This window comes from Ahaetulla prasina, chromosome 16, assembly GCF_028640845.1.
Source record: "Ahaetulla prasina isolate Xishuangbanna chromosome 16, ASM2864084v1, whole genome shotgun sequence".
Lineage (NCBI taxonomy): Eukaryota > Metazoa > Chordata > Lepidosauria > Squamata > Colubridae > Ahaetulla > Ahaetulla prasina.
Genome location: NC_080554.1, coordinates 6,828,199 through 6,844,752, shown reverse-complemented (window position 1 = coordinate 6,844,752; position 16,554 = coordinate 6,828,199). Strand labels below are relative to the sequence as shown.

The window sequence follows — 16,554 nt, the reverse complement described above, 5'->3', positions numbered from 1 at the left end:
AGGAAGAGGGGAAGAAAAGAGAAAAAGGGAGGGAGAGAAGGAAGGGAGAATGGAATGGAATGGAATAGAATAGAATATGAGATGGGATGGGATGGGATGGGATGAGATGAGCTGCCCGCAAGGAATATACATCCTTCCTTTTCCCACTATCCTGGCAGAGCTGAAGAAGCTTCTTCGATGAGAAGGGAAACGTCTTCAAAGAAAAACCAGAAAGTCCAGATGCCTCTTGAAAAAAGCACTTTTGGGACTTAGGTTTGAAGTTTATCTATGTCCTCAGGGTCACCTGAGTAGTGCCAATGGTTCCTGTAGTCTGCCATCCCCGCTCCCCCCCCCACTTCTGGCAACCCATTCCTACTCCCACCACATTCCAAGGGTGTTCGTCCCAAATTGTATAGCAGGGATTCTCAGTCATCCAGGTCATGGGAATTGTAGTCCATAAGAGACCCTTTACGGGTGTTTGTATGTAGGTCTTTGGTTGTTCGGGTTTTCTCCCGTGTAAAATTGGAAGTGTCTTGGCGACGTTTCGACGAAGTCTCATTCGTCATCTTCAGGCTTCAGCTTCGTGCTTCTGGGAGCAATATTTAAAATTATATATAATATATATATAATGATATGTTTTCTTTTTTTACTATGACAATGTTTTTGTATACTGTTGTGACAAATTAAATTAAAAAAAAAACAAATTGGACGGATCGGATGGCCTTTAAAAGATCCACCCACGTCTTTGGATGAACATCTGCTCACGCAAAGCGCGCAGCAGGATGCGCTGTTTGCTTAAGATGAAATCTAGGGTTGGGGGCGGGGCGAAATCCAGAGGCAGAAACTACAATCCCCAGCGTGCCTTGCGCCTCCCGTAATGGCTTGGCAGAAGCCTTGATGCCTGCCTATCTCTGTCATTATTTAATTAACCTGGGAGAGAGGTGCGCCTCGCCATAGGCGGGACCTGCTAGCAAGGGAGAAGGGAAGGCGAGCAAACACTTCAGGATCGCATTAAAAGCTCGCCCGCCTTGTATTTAATTCCTGCTTTTTTTACCTGGGAGGGGAAAAAAAGGGGGAAAAAATAAACAAACCAGCAGCGAAAAGAAGAAGTGGGGGGAAAAAAAATAGAAGAGAAATCGCGATGATGCCAGTAAGTCATATTTTCAATTTGCAAGGGGTGGGGAGTTGGCTTTTCCGCTCTTTTCTTCTGGGAATCCCTACGAAATTAAGCTCAGGGCGGTGATCAGAAATACCGTTTTTGAGATATATATATATTTAAAAAACTGGACCGACTAGGAATCGGTCGATCCTTTTTAATCTTGTACAACTTCGGCCACTTTTTGCCTTAAATGTAGCCATAAGGGACTCGCCCGTTGATTTCAATCCTTTCCAACGCTGCTGTCTTTTATTTGGACCCGTGATCCTTCTTTGCTCAAGTCAATGTTTTGTTTCGCTGTTACTTTGTCTTAGAAATTGTTGCAACAAAAAAAAAGAGTCGATACCAGGATGGTAGTGCCAGTCTCAAAACTTCTCCCTGGTCTCTTTAAGTTGTTGTTGTTGTTAAAAAATATTGTTGTTGTTAAAAAATATGTTTGTTATACAGCCACTCTTCCATTAACAAAGCGAGTTAGAAAATGAAAGGCAGAGTGCTGAAGGCAACATAAACCGGAATGGTAGGCAAGCTGCGATTAAAAATAGATGGGTTGGTCAACCAACTTTGAGACACACGAAAGTGGAAACCTATAAACTTCTTAAGAGTCACCGAGTTCAGATATTAGACGGAGGGGAAAAAAATCTGGAGTCTGGTAGCTGCCTTTTCTAACTAACTTTCTTCATCAAAAGACATAATTTTGGGGTAAGCCAGGGGGAATAGCTTGTATAAAAATGTGAAAAAGAGATATAAGATTCCAAGAGAGAGATACAAAAGAGTGACCAAAAAGTCAATAAACAATGGAATTTTAAAAAGGACAAGAGATGATGGATAGAGACAAAATACCTTTCCATATGGTGACTGTATTAAAAAAAGAAAAGAACAAAAAGAAAGTATAAATTGGGAAAACAATAGTACACATATCTATAGATAATAGAATGTGCTATAATCACAAAAAAATTAAGGTTAGAAGGCTATGATTAGGTAACTTCTTCTTCTTCTTCTTCTTCTTCTTCTTCTTCTTCTTCTTATTATTATTATTATTATTTTTATTATTATTATTATTATTATTATTATTAAACAGTGTGTAAAAAGTACATTGAAACTTATAACTTTTAAGGACTAGAAATTTAGGGGACTTGGAGATATAATCCCGGGACTGATTAAACCTTGCTAACAATTGGCCTTATTGGTGTTTCTAGATAATTGGGATATTGGAATTGTTGTGGAATATTGAGTAATTTTTAAAATATTAAAATATTAGTCACTCAACAGGGGACAACAAATAGACTGTATGAAGAAATAACAGAATAGAATAGAATAACGGAGTTGGAAGGGACCTTGGAGGTCTTCTAGTCCAACCCCCTGCTTAGGCAGGATAATGTTATAGAATAGAATAGAATAGAACAGAATAGAATTTTTTATTGGCCAAGTGTGATTGGACACACAAGGAATTTGTCTTGGTGCATATGCTCTCAGTGTACATAAAAGAGAAGATACGTTCATCAAGGTACAACATTTACAACACAATTGATGGTCAATATATCAATATAAATCATAAGGATTGCCAGCAACAAAGTTACAGTCATACAGTCATAAGTAGAAAGAGATTGGTGATGGGAACTATCAGAAGATTAATAGTAGTGCAGATTTAGTAAATAGTTTGACAGTGTTGAGGGAATTATTTGTTTAGCAGAGTGATGGCCTTCGGGAAAAAACGTGTCTAGTTGTTCTGGTGTGCAGTGCTCTATAGCATCGTTTTGAGGGTAGGAGTTGAAACAATTTATGTCCAGGATGCGAGGAGTCTGTAAATATTTTCACGGCCCTCTTCTTGATTCGTGCAGTATACAGGTCCTCAATGGAAGGCAGGTTGGTAGCAATTATTTTTTCTGCTATTATTTTATTTATCGATTTATATTTATTATTTTTATTTATCGATGTCTAAATGTATTTCTGAAGAAAGTGACAAAGAATCCTAAAGAGAGAATGGTATTGTTTAAAGACAAAGATGTGAATGTAGAAGAACCCCAACAAATGGTGCGGCAGGGGAGAAAGAGGAGTACAAATTGGGAAAATAGTATTATCCACCCTGGATTATAAAAGAAATGTATTATAATTATAAGGTGCCTGTTAAGGTTCTAAATTGGAAGGTTAGGATTATGTATATTGAATTGTATTATTTCTGTTAGCATTGTGTAAAAAGTATAGTGACCCAGTCAATACACTCTCCACAAAATATGTACAGCTGTTAAAGGAAAACTGCAAATAAAACATATTTTTTAAAAAAAAAATTGGGGGGAAGCTTATGGGTTGGTCCTGAGGAAGGCCGATGGCCTTAATAGAATGTGTCCGTTGGAGAAACCAGCCACCAGGTTCCCGAAGCGTTGAACCGTTGTTAAAACAGCTGTCCTCCTATAATGTCAACCAGTACTGGTTCTCTGTGAACCGGACTCCCACGCCTTCAGTTCTCGAGTAGGATTGCAAAAAGGCGAATTACACACCGTGTTCCTCTTCCCTTGCTCAAAAACAGAAGCGGGTGGGTGGGTGGGGAGAAACCGAGGACTCACACTACTGCAAACAACTGCCGGCCGAGTAGAAACTTTCTGAGGCAGTTCGGCAAGGAACTTCCTGTCACAAACACAGTTGTGTTAGTTGGTCTGGGGGGGAGGGAGTGTAAAAGTGAACAGAACAGGGGTCTCTCTATTCCCCCGGGATATGGCCCGTTTGAAACCGGGCCGCAAAAGTGGGAGCGTGCATACATTGCTACACTTAACCTTGTGAACCTTGGGAATGCGCAGGGCTCCATTTGCATGAGTAGGGGGCACATGTGCTGTCCCCTCTCCCCTGTTCCCCTCCTACGATCCACAAAGCCAGAAGGTTGGGGAACGTTGGAATAGAAAATAAGGCAAAGCTGAAAGTAACCGTTAGCAAAAAAAAAATAAGAGGTTGAAGCGCTATTTTGGGTAGGTGGTCTATCCTTGATCGGGGCAGGGGGAAGATCACGTTCAGGGATCACGTACATTTTTGGGGGGGTTGGCGAACTTGCCCGAAATACCTGCTTAAGCAACTGAGGGTTCAAAACCCTCAGTCTCTATTTCGCTTCTCCAGAACTGCTTGGATAAATTTGCAGCACATGAAAACGCAATCTATCAAGAAGAATGTTGGTAGCTCAGGGTGGAAATGAGAAGCGCTTGGTGCTCTCTGAGGCGGGGTTTTTTTCTTGCAGGCGTTTCATGACCCAACTAGGTAGCATCATCCGTGCTAGAGGAGAGGGGGGTTTGAGGAGTAGAAGAGAAAGAAAGGGAAAGGGAGGAGGAGGACTGTGGGGTCCTTGGTGCTGTCTCTGAGCTGGGTTGTTTTCTTGCAGGTGTTTCATGACCTAACTAGGTAACATCATCAGTGCTAGAAGGGAGTGGGGTTTAGAGGAGGAGGAGGAGGAGGAGGAACGACTATGGAGTCCTTGGTGCTCTCTGAGTTTATTTCCTTGCAGATGTTTCATGACCCAACTACGGTACATCATCAGCACTAGAAGGCAGTAGGGTTTGAGGAGAGGAGGAGGAGGACTGTGAGGGTCCTTGGTGCTCTCTGAGCTGGGTTGTTTTCTTGCAGACGTTTCATGACCCAGTGAGGGAACATCATCAGTGTTATCAGTTTGCTCTCGATTTATATTCCATTCTGGGCTTGCCCTGTCAGAGTTGGTGGGAGAGGTTTAGGTGGTTCTTTGGATGATGATAACACTGATAACGTTACCTAGTTGGGTCACGAAACGTCTGCAAGAAAACAACCCCTACTCAGAGAGCACCAGGGAACCCTGAAAGACACACTGTATCCAGGCGTGATTGTGTGCGTGTGTGGGTGTGAGTTACCTCCCTTCTCGCTTCGGGATTTGCATGAGTTTTCTTAAACTTCCTCCTACAGGAGTGGTTACATAAAGAGCCACCTGATTCGAGTGTCACCACTTCCATCCAAAAATCTCCCTTGCAGATTGAGAAACCGTCTGTTGTTGTAGTTGGCTGGCGTTGCATGTTTTTTTTTTTCCTGCCCCACTTGTGCTCACTCTTACCACACCTAGGCACATCCAGTCTCGCCTACACACCTATCCAAACCTCGGCAAACTCCAGGTTAATAAGAAGCACGAATACCAGGGTTGGGAGACAACGGCTTCCAAATATTTTCCCGGATCGAGGCACGGAAGAGCATCTGCCGAGACAAAACAGACCATGGATGGATGGTCCTCGCCTTAGGACCACAATTGAGGAGGACTGTGGGGTTATTTTCTTGCAGACGTTTCATGACCCAACTAGGTAACATCATCAGTGCCAGTAGGGAGTGGGGTTTGAGAAGTAGAGAAAGGGAGGAGGAAGAGGACTGTGGGGGTCCTCGGTTGTCTCTCTGAGCTGGATTGTTTTCTTGCAAACGTTTCATGACCCAACTAGGTAACATCATCAGTGCCAGTAGGGTTTGGATAGCCTTTCTGACAGAGGGTTCCAGGCACAAAGGTGCAACTGAAAAGCTGAAATTCCTGGAGGCTAATGCTTTGCGAAAAGACCAGGTGTATTTCCAAACTGCCTTTACAACTCTGATGGGAAGGAAAAGCAAGAGGCATCAATTAGGTGGAATAAGATGACGGATAATCATGGGTTACCCATAAATAGAAACAGCTCACATGATAAAAAAAATGACCATATACAGAATTGGCCTATTGTTTCATACTAACCAGCATGGCAAGAGATTATATGTGGACTTGCCTCCAATTGCCTGCTAATTGTTCCATTCCACCTGGTTTCATCCCATTCAAGAAAGTATTAATTTCTGAAAAAAACAAAATTGTAAATTGGCCTCTTTTGTTAATTATTTAGAATAGAATAGAATGGCATGGCATGGCATGGCATGGCATGGCATAGAATAGAATAGAATAGAATAGAATAGAATAGAATAGAATAGAATAGAATAGAATAGAATACGAAGTAGAGTAGAGTAGTGTAGAATAGTGTACAGTAGAGTACAATACAATACAATACAATACAATACAATACAATACAATACAATACAATACAAATTGGAATGGAGTGGAATGGAATGGAATGGAATGGAATAGAATAGAATAGAATAGAATAGAATAGAGAATGTGGAATGGAATGGAATGGAATGGAATAGAATAGAATAGAATAGAATAGAATAGAATAGAATAGAATAGAATAGAATAGAGAATGGAATGGAATGGAATGGAATGGAATAGAATAGAATAGAATAGAATAGAATAGAATAGAATAGAATAGAATAGGACTTTATTGTCACTTTGAATGTACACTAATCAGCATACATTAAAATTAAATTTCATTGTGTACAGCTCTCAAAGGGTCACCTTCAATACACGCTACATGAAAGAAAGAAATACAGAAATTATGCATATACCCACATATATTATATGACACAGAGAAACAACAGTCTAGTTCAGATGTATACATGTCCATGGCGAGAAAAATGAATCTTTTTTTTTTAATTCAAAAAGTTTTACAAAAATTTTTTTCCCCTTTTCCCCACCCTCCCTCTCCTTCACAAACCCCCAACTTCCCGGAACAAACATAAGGTATAGTTAAAAATAAAACAAACATATGCTAAAAATGTTTCCCTCCCAACTCTATTATACTCCTACAATTCTCATCCGTTCCTAACCTCCCCCAAAACAATCAGAAGTAATACATCCTAATCATTCAAAGGCAGTCTGATATCTCTTCATCTGATATCTGTTTTGAATATAGTCAATCCATTTTTTCCATTCCTTTAAGTATCTTTCTTGCGTATTGTCTTTCAAAAAGGCTGAGATTTTTGCCATCTCAGCCAAATTGGCAACTTTCAATATTCATTCTTCTATTGTGGGTACTTCTTTTTTTCTTCCAATACTGTCCTATCAGTAATCTTGCTGCTGTTATTAAATTTAAAATCAGTTTAGTCTCAATTACTGTACAGAAAAATGAATCTTGTGAGTTTACCAGACAGATTGCATAGAGAACAAATATGAGGTCCAATGAATCTATCTATCTATTGAACTATCTATCTATCGATATATATATCTATCATCTATATCTATCTATCAATCATCTACCTACCTACCTACCTACCTACCTACCTACCTACCTACCTACCTACCTACCTATCTATCTATCTATCTATCTATCTATCTATCTATCTATCTATCTATCTATCTATCTATCTATCTATCAATCATCTATCTATCTATCTATCTATCTATCTATCATCTATATCTATCAATCATCTATCTATATCTATCTATCATATATATTTATCAATCATCTATCTATCGATCGATCTATCTATCATCTATATCTATCAATCATCTATATCTATCTATCTATCTATCTATCTATCTATCTATCTATCTATCTATCTATCTATCTATCTATCATCTATCTAATCCATCTCTCTCTTTCAGTCTATCATCTAATCAGTCTACCTCCATCTCCATCACATGAGGTTTTCCAGTAAAAATTGGACAATTTGTCTGCAATGGCATAAGGACACCTGCCCATGAGATCTCCAAGCCTTCTTTTAGCCCTCTGATTCTACGTCCCTTATATGGTTACAGCTATCAGATTCAAGCTGAAACAATGTGGAAGACCTCTAGAGGGCTCCAAAGGATCTTTTCTGCATACCTTTGCTGCCGTCTAGTGGACACCTGGAGTATTACAGTCCACATCGAACAGCACCGTCCATTGAAATCAAATGTCTAGCTAGCCAAAAGAGGCATACTTATGTTTTTAATTGTGTTGGTTTTCTTTTGCCTCCCCCTTCTCCAAATCTCCTACAGATGCATTTCTTTTTCTCAGATCAAGTGATTCTCCTGTTTGACTTCTGGGATGTCCACAGCGCAGGAGGTAAGCAAACGAACCTATCTAAGGAAAACAGAAGCTGCCCAACCAAAGAACGGTCTTCCAAAGCTGGAGCGATTATATGAAATCTGAGCTTTTGGCAATGCGTAATTTGCCCTGTTGACATAGCAGCTCAGATTTCCTTCCAACACTTGACTCGAGAGTGTTTTTCCCAGAACCAAAATGTGGACTTGAAAGCCACAAGAACCATAGCAACTGCTTTAGAGACAATGCAACTGTTCTCGATGGAACGCTAAGAGTTCTTTTAAGTGTCACAAAAAATAACAGTGCAACAGAGAAGGGGAACAGCTATGTATATATTTGCAAGGAATGGGGATTTTGCAATATCCTTCCCCCAGGAGTGGGGAGGGAATGGCAATTTTGCAATATCCTTCCCCCAGGAGTGGGGAGGGAATGGCAATTTTGCAATATCCTTCCCCCAGGAGTGGGGAGGGAATGGAGATTTTGCAATATCCTTCCCACAGGAATAGGGAGGGAATGGAGATTTTGCAGTATCCTTCCCCTGGAGTGGGGTGGGAATGGAGATTTCGCAGTATCCTTCCCACAGGAGTGGGGAGGGAATGGGGATTTTGCAGTATCCTTTCCCTGGAGTGGGAAGGGAATGGAGATTTTGCAATATCCTTCCCACAGGAATGGGGAGGGAATGGAGATTTTGCAGTATCCTTCCCACAGGAGTGGGGAGGGAATGGAGATTTTGCAATATCCTTCCCACAGGAATAGGGAGGGAATGGAGATTTTGCAGTATCCTTTCCCTGGAGTGGGAAGGGAATGGAGATTTTGCAATATCCTTTCCCCTGGAGTGGGGTGGGAATGGAGATTTTGCAGTGTCCTTCCCCTGCCACGCCCACCAAGCCACGGCCACAGAACCCTAGTAAAATAATTTGAATTTCACCACTGCCTGGCAGCCAAATCAGATCGCTTCCAAAATAAAGAAGGCAAGCATCGGTAAATCCTGACGGTTCCCATCCTTGATCTTTCCCTTCTTGTTGGCTTTGGCAAGATCCGATCCAGTTTGGCTGGTTGATCAAGAAACAAGGAGTAACCGCGGCTTTTGATTAAGGCATCCAGATAAGCAGAGACAAGGGAACTGATTTTATTAGTCAAGTCTGACCTGGCAAGGCAGCACTTTTCAGCAGGAAGGGGGGGGGTGTTTAAAAAGCACTTTTGTGTTTAGTTTTGTTTCTCCCCCAGGAGTCAGAAGAGAAGCAAGGAGCAAATCCAGCCAGCTAAGACAAGTTGTTCAACCCCCTGGGAAGAAACCCAATTCCCTGACTTAATTGCACCCGTGGCTCCCGAGCGAACAAAAGTTGGAGGTGGATGTTTGTCACACCCACATCTTCGCTGCGCGCAGACAGGCCCACCAAAGTGCAAAGCACCAACCCGCTAAATTTTGCAGAACTATAACTCCCGGTAGATTAGACTAGATTAGAATTCTTTCTTGGCCAAGTGTGATTGGACACACAAGGAATTTGTCTTCGGTGCATACGCTCTCAGTGTACATAAAAAGAGAAGATACATTCGTCAAGAATTATAAGGTACAACACAATAGCGGTCATAGGGTACAAATAAGCAATCGAATCATACTAGGAAACAATCAATGTAAATCATAAGGATACAAGCAACAAGTTACAGTCGTAAGTGGGAGGAGATGGCTGATAGGAACGATGAGAAGATTAATAGTTATTAACCTATTTTCCAAAGCATCGGAAGGCAGGACAAGAAGCAACAGCTGGAAACTAATCAAGGAGAGAAGCAACTTAGAACTAAGGAGAAATTTCCTGACAGTCAGAGCAATCAACTAGTGGAACAATTTGCCTCTAGAAGTTGTAACTGCTCCAACACTGGAGGTTTCTAAGAAGAGTTTGGGGAACATTTGTCTGAAATGAACTCCTACCCTCAAAACGACGCTATAGAGCACTGCACACCGGAACAACTAGACACAAGAAGAGTTTTCCCCCCGAATGCCATCACTCTGCTAAAAAAACAATTCCTTCAATACTGTCAAACTATTTATTAAATCTGCACTACTATTAATCTTCTCATCGTTCCCATCACCCGTCTCTTTCCACTTACGACTGTGCGACTGTAACTTTGTTGCTTGTATCCTTACGATTTATATTGAGATTGTTTCCTGATTGCTTATTTGTAGCCGATGATCATCATTTAAGTGTTAAATTTGTACCCTATGACTATCATTAAGTGTTGTAAGTGTTGTACCTTGATGAAGGTATCTTTTCTTTTTTTTTCTCTTTTTTTAAATTTGCATTTATATCCCGCCCTTCTCCGAAGACTCAGGGCGGCTTACACTATGTTGGCAATAATCTTCATCCTATTTGTATATTTATATACAAAGTCAACTTATTGGCCCCCCAACAATCTGGGTCCTCATTTTACCTACCTTATAAAGGATGGAAGGCTGAGTCAACCTTGGGCCTGGTGGGACTTGAACCTGCAGTAATTGCAGGCAGCTGTGTTAATAACAGACTCTCTTACCAGTCTGAGCCACAGAGGCCAGAGGCTTTTATGTACACTGAGCGCATATGGACCAAGACGAATTCCTTGTGTGTCCAATCACACTTGGCCAATAAAGAATTCTATTCTAGTCTAAATTCTACTCTAAATGACATAGGTGACATAGGTTCTAAATGACTCAGGTCCCTCCAGAGTAGGGAGGCTGGACTAGAAGACCTCCAAGGCTCCTTCCAAGTCTGTTAATTCTGTATTCTCTTCTCCTTTACGAGCCCCTATCTCTGTTTCTGCTGTGTTTAACAGGGATGGTGCTCTCTGTGTTCGTCATCATGCTATTCACCGTGTTATATGAAGGCATCAAAGTTGGCAAGGCAAAACTGATCCAACACTCACAGATGGCCGTGGCCCCTAGCATCAGTCAGGAAAACCTCAGAGAAGGGAATTCCGTGAACTCAGATGTGGGATCAGCCACCAGTTCCCTAAAGAAGTAAGGAAAACACTCTGTGTGTGTGTGTGTGTTGTGTGTTATATTCTCCCCATCCCCGCTTTCCAGTTACAGCTGGCGCATGATTTTTGAAACGGCAATGCCCGCTTCACAAAGGGCACCTTTGTTTTAAGGCCACACCGAGAGCTGTGCTCCGGTTTGTGCTAACTCGCCAACTTGCAAAACACGGCTTGGTTTGTCCAGGCTTCCTATTGATAGCACTCACGTTCTCAAAAAAATTAAAACTTTTTCAGCAAATCTTCCCCGTTTTTATTGTATATTTTTGTCCCCCCCCCCGAAGGGGAATAGTTAAACATTCTCCAGCTGTGGTGTGTGTAGCCGAGTCAAAAATTCCTTCGTTTGAAAGGGTGGGGAAAAAAAAAAAAGCTATTCGGGCCCAGATTAAGAATCATATAAAAGATACATGTCTAAATCTTATTCAGCGTTAGTTTGGTTCCCGATTTTATATGGGCAGGTCCATACAGGTTGACTTTCGTTTTAGCAAAAGCAAGGAAAAATCTCCTGTTCTGCCCTGCCAGGCTACTTTTTCAACTTTCAAGTTTAGGTCTCGGATTTCCCCAAAATCTCTCATGCATTAAGCAAGCCCCTCTGCTCCTATTGTTTTTTTAAAAGGTCAGCTAAGCGTTGCCACTTGCTGAGACTCTTATTTAGAGAGGTGCTGTTCTGTCTCTGTCCTCACTCTGGAGTAACGAGCTGGCCTACAGCCAGTGGGTTCACGGCTCCTATCAGTCCTGGCTGAGAAAACGCAGCTGCCTGCCAAAAGGTTCAAACAGATTAAGACTTCAGCTCACTTCGACACGGTTCAGCTAATTTGCTTCCTGTGGAACTGAGAGCAGTCCCAAAGCTCCTTATATATCCTGTGGGGTGGGGCTTCTGCCCCACCCTTCCCTTTGATGACGCCGCCTCTCTAATCTTCTGAAGCGCGGGTCAATCCAGGCTTGATTAGTATGATTATCAGCTGGGTCTTAAGGCATAGCCTGAGGAAGGGAGGAATCAGGGGATGATGACCTCATTACGTCCTCCGACTGGCCTGGTTCTGGCTCCGGAGCTGGGCCAAAGGAATCGGTGCTTCTGAGGTAAGCCTTACCGGTCCGTCCCCCTCACTCTCAGAGTCACTTTTGGGCATGGGGCCAGGTTCGGGGGCTGGAGGCATGCCAGGCCGTTCCTCTTCATTATCAGACTCTGAATCTGATAGCAGGCCCGGGAGGCGACAGGAGGGGCCCGGCTGAGGAGAGGAGGGGGGACGAGGCACAACAATAATTCAATGCATCCTGCTCCTCGCCTTTTGACACGGTGGGCCTGGTAGGCCCATTTTTCGCCCTCCCCAGGCTCCAGAGGCTTTCTTGGCGCCAGGGGAAGGCCCTCTGGAGGCTGGAAATGGCCCATTTCAAGACTTCCAGTGGGACCGGTAGGCCCGTTTTTCACTTTCCCCAGGCTCCAAAGGCTTTCTAGGAGCCTGAGAAGGGCGAAAACGGCTTTCCCCACCCTCCCAGAGACTCTGCGGAGGTTGGAAATGACCCGTTTTCTGACTTCCGGTGGGCCTGGAAGGCCCGAAAATCAGCTGACCGGCGCGTGCAAATGAACTGAAGCTGAGCTAGGGCAATGCTCACATGCCCATAGATATGGCTCCGTGTGCCACCTGTGGCAGGCGGTGCCATAGGCTCACCATCACGGGTATAGGTTCTCCTGCTTGAGCAGGGGATTGGATTAGAAGACCTCAAAAATCCCTTCCAAGCCTATTATTCTATATTTGATGTACCCTGTTTCCCCCCAAATAAGACATCCCTTGGTAATAAGCCTAATTGGTCTTTTGAGCACATGGCGATAAGGCCAAGCCCTTATTTCAGGGTTTCAAACAAATATAAGACAGGGTCTTATTTTCGGGGAAACATGGTAGAAGATAGATAGATAGATAGATAGATGATAGATAGATAGATAGATAGATAGATAGATAGATAGATAGATAGAATATAGAAAGAGAGAGAGATGATAGAAGATATAGATACCCTGTTTCCCCCAAAATAAGACATCCCCTAATAATAAGCCCAATTGGGCTTTTGAGCGCATGGCGGTAAGGCTAAGCGCTTATTTCAGGGTTTCAAACAAATATAAGACAGGGTCTTATTTTCAGGGAAACACGGTACTAAAACGCCTAGTTGGTGGAAATTCTAAACAAGGAGCCTCATTAAGTTAAAACACTCTTCAATTTGCGTTTGGGAAGAATGGAAGTCAGGACAGAGGGAAGCTTGGAGGGTAGAATCTCTTTTTAATCGATTTGTTTGCCTTCTGAAGAAATCTTTTTTCCCTTTTCTTTTGACTAGGCGTCTTTCATGGCACCTAGCAGAGACCTTAGTCCACGTGGTCCAGGTGTTTTTGGGTTATCTGGTGATGCTGGCCGTCATGACTTACAACACGTGGATTTTCCTGGGAGTGATTGCGGGTTCGGCCATCGGATACTTTGTGGCGTATCCGTTACTATGCCTCAGATAGCAGCGCGGAAGCTTCTCGCAACAGACAGCTCAAAACTGAAAATCACGGCGATTTTGCAACTGGAATGGATCCTATTGGGACAAGTCCTATCCAAGAGAGATCTGAGGTTCTCCCTGGGCTTCATTTTATCTCTCATCTTGGCCGACGCTTCTAATCCTCTAAAATAGCCATTGTGCTTCCAATTCCAAGTCATTTTTTTCGCTAAGTGCCTTAACACGGACTTTTCTCGCGTCCAGAAAGTTAACTTCAAGGAGAGTTGTCCATCTGCTCCCATCTAGAGGTAAAGGGCGCAATATGGTTGTCCTTAAGGTTACCTTCAAACCAGGGGTGGAAATCCAGCAGGTTCTGCAGAACCGGTAGCGGAAATTCTGAGTAGTTCGGAGAACCGGCAAACGCCACCTCTGGCTGGCCCCAGAGTGAGGTAGGAATGGGGATTTTGCAGTATCCTTCCCCTGCCATGCCCATCAAGCCACACCCACAGAGCCGACAGTTAAAAAAAAAATTGGATTTCACCACTGCTTCAAACCCTACAGAATGTGTTCGGGGATGACATAGCTTTGATCAATTTATCTTTGGTCACCCTTAAATCTCATCTGCTTGCTTGGAAAATAAAGCCGCCAGCAGGAAAGTAGGGAGGAAGGGGCAGATGTTGCCCCAAAACCTTAAAAGAGAGTAATCGAGATAAATATCCTATTATCTACTTAATGAGTACAATAAGCTTTTTAAGCTTTCCAAGGCACAGTTGGAAAAATTCCTTCGTCAACACCATGATCTGAAGCACTTTAACGGATCCGGTTTGTCTCTATTCTCAATGTTTATTCTGCTTTTCGACTCCAGATATTCTCCCAGATATTTTCATCCTGTCAAAGCAATGGGTAATTAAGACTATTTACCAAAGAACCTTTATTTCAGAGACTGGGTCACTAATCTAGGAATTCAGGGCCCGGAAAGAACAATCATGATCATTGTATAGATGTTTTTTTTTTAAAATACAGAAAGTCCTCGACGTACGACCACAATGCAGCTCAAAATTTCCGTGGCTAAGCGTGACGTTCGTTGAGTGAGTTTTGCCCCCGTTTTGCGACTTCTCTTGCCCCCCCGTGGTGAAGTGAATCCCTGCCGTTGATCCGTCAATCACCCGGTTGTTAAGTGAATCTGGTTTCCCCATTGACTTCAGCTGGTCAGAAGGTCGCAAAATTGGGATCACAGCCACGGTCATAAATACGAACCAGTTGCCAAGCGTCTGAATTTTGATCACACAGTTACAAGGAGGTTGTAAGTGTGAAAAACGATAGTCAATCCCTTTTTTGGGTGCTGTTGTGATGGTCACTAAATGAACTGTCGTAAGTCGAGGACTACCTGTAATTATTTTAGAGGAGGAGGGAAGAGATTGAGACAAATTCTTGGCATGTTCAGGATTGAAGTTGCAGTTTCGTAACCTACATCGAGGGGTGAAATCTACTTACCTTCCTTACCGGTTCAGAAGTACTGTACACACACCGCACACGCACATCCTCTGTGCATGCATAAAACCTTTCTGCGCATGCACAGAGGGTACAAAACACATTACTTCCTGGGTAAAACCAGGAAGTGACAACAGCCGGGCCGGTGGGCTGAGTCTCGCACCACGATTGCTTCTGGTTCTCCGAACCACCGGCCAAGATTGCTACCGGATCAGGCGATCCGGTCCGAACTGGGAGCATTTAACCCCTGCCTAGATCCCCCAACTTGTATGTCCAAAAAGGGAGTGAAGGTGTCACACCTTTGGATAGTTATCAATAAAGACTAACACATTTAAGTCTTCCTGCTGGGAAAATTACTAGACCCTCCTACTCAAGGTAGAATGTGATAAGAGCTAAGGCCTCTCCAAGCATTTACTCCTAAATCTTTGCAATTCCCATCTCAAATATCAATATAAATAGGGTCTGAATGGAAATTGCATAGATTATTTTGAACAACCATTTGTTTGGAATGCTTGAGCAGGGGGTTGGGCTAGAAGACCTCCAAGGTCCCTTCCAACTCTGTCAACAATAGCTTGGTAAAAAAAGGTCTGCTGATTTAATTTACTTTTTAATTTACGTGGATAGTTTTAAACCAGTTAGCTTCTCCCTGTAAAGAATGTTGTAAAAGAAACGAGAGGTCATTGCCTTTACAAATTCTGTGTGTTTAAAGTTGTTGGTACCCATTGAACATTCCTTTCTGGGGAATGAAACATTCCAAGGAATTCCAGACTATGTCATGTTGCTTCTAGACCGTGATTATCTTGGAAGAGGATAAAAATCACATCCCAAATTTATTTTTAAGGTCATCCCCGAACCGTAGACTCTGGAAGATAAACGCAGAATCCCTTGGAATGAAATTTTGCACATCTCTAGCACCTACTAAAACTATGTTTAAAATGAAGCAATGATGAAATGTATTTTTTTTTTAAAAGTCCAATAAATGTATTACTAATTCTCTGTGGATGCTTTTTCATTGAGTAGGTTAATAGTTTTAAATTAGTGGGTTTATCACGTTGTCGTGTATGTGTGTCTAATCACGCTACATCTCCCCCCACCCCCCGCAGTTTAATTACCGTGTCTGGCAATGCCAGGCAAACTTGATAAAATTGGTTAACACAATCAGACTAGCATTCTCCGCCTAAAGTTCAAAACCTCACATCTCTTGAAAAAAGGAGGAGGAGCTGGGCCTGCCCCAAAATTAGGAAATGCAATTTTTGTGAACTTTTGTAACCTTGAAAACCAGTTGGAGAAACAAACGCAGCAAAACTGGCGTCTTCTAGCCAAATTTATCTATCTATCTATCTATCTATCTATCTATCTATCTATCTATCTATCTATCTATCTATCTATCTATCTATCTATCTATCTATCTATCTATCTATCTATCTATCTATCTATCTATCTATCTATCTATCTTCCTACCTACCTACCTACCTACCTATCTATCAGATGTATGTATGTATGTTCCAGCATAATTCTGGAAGACCTCGAGCAATTTCAACCAAACTTAGTACTCAGATGACTTACCATCTGGAAACAAACAAACGA

General features: G+C 42.3%; 1 protein-coding gene across 2 annotated transcripts; it reads left to right on the top strand.

Annotated features, from left to right (window-relative positions):
* Positions 1-873: 873 nt before the first annotated feature.
* Positions 874-15,963, top strand: SLC31A2 (solute carrier family 31 member 2). 2 transcript variants are annotated; one of them, XM_058159722.1, is made up of 5 exons: positions 874-1,129; positions 5,202-5,433; positions 7,959-8,025; positions 10,813-10,996; positions 13,336-15,963. In XM_058159722.1, exons 3-5 carry the CDS (start codon positions 7,959-7,961, stop codon positions 13,502-13,504), a joined length of 420 nt encoding a protein of 139 aa, XP_058015705.1. In that variant the 5' UTR covers positions 874-1,129; positions 5,202-5,433; the 3' UTR covers positions 13,505-15,963. The 2 variants fall into 2 exon arrangements, with proteins under 2 accessions (XP_058015705.1, XP_058015704.1); XM_058159721.1 differs by lacking the exon at positions 5,202-5,433 and having other exon boundaries at positions 878-1,129.
* Positions 15,964-16,554: the final 591 nt, after the last annotated feature.

Coding starts and splice junctions, on each gene's coding strand:
- SLC31A2 (XM_058159721.1), top strand. Junction 8,026..10,812: donor GGATGTCCACAGCGCAGGAG/GTAAGCAAACGA, acceptor TGTGTTTAACAG/GGATGGTGCTCTCTGTGTTC. Junction 10,997..13,335: donor GCCACCAGTTCCCTAAAGAA/GTAAGGAAAACA, acceptor TCTTTTGACTAG/GCGTCTTTCATGGCACCTAG.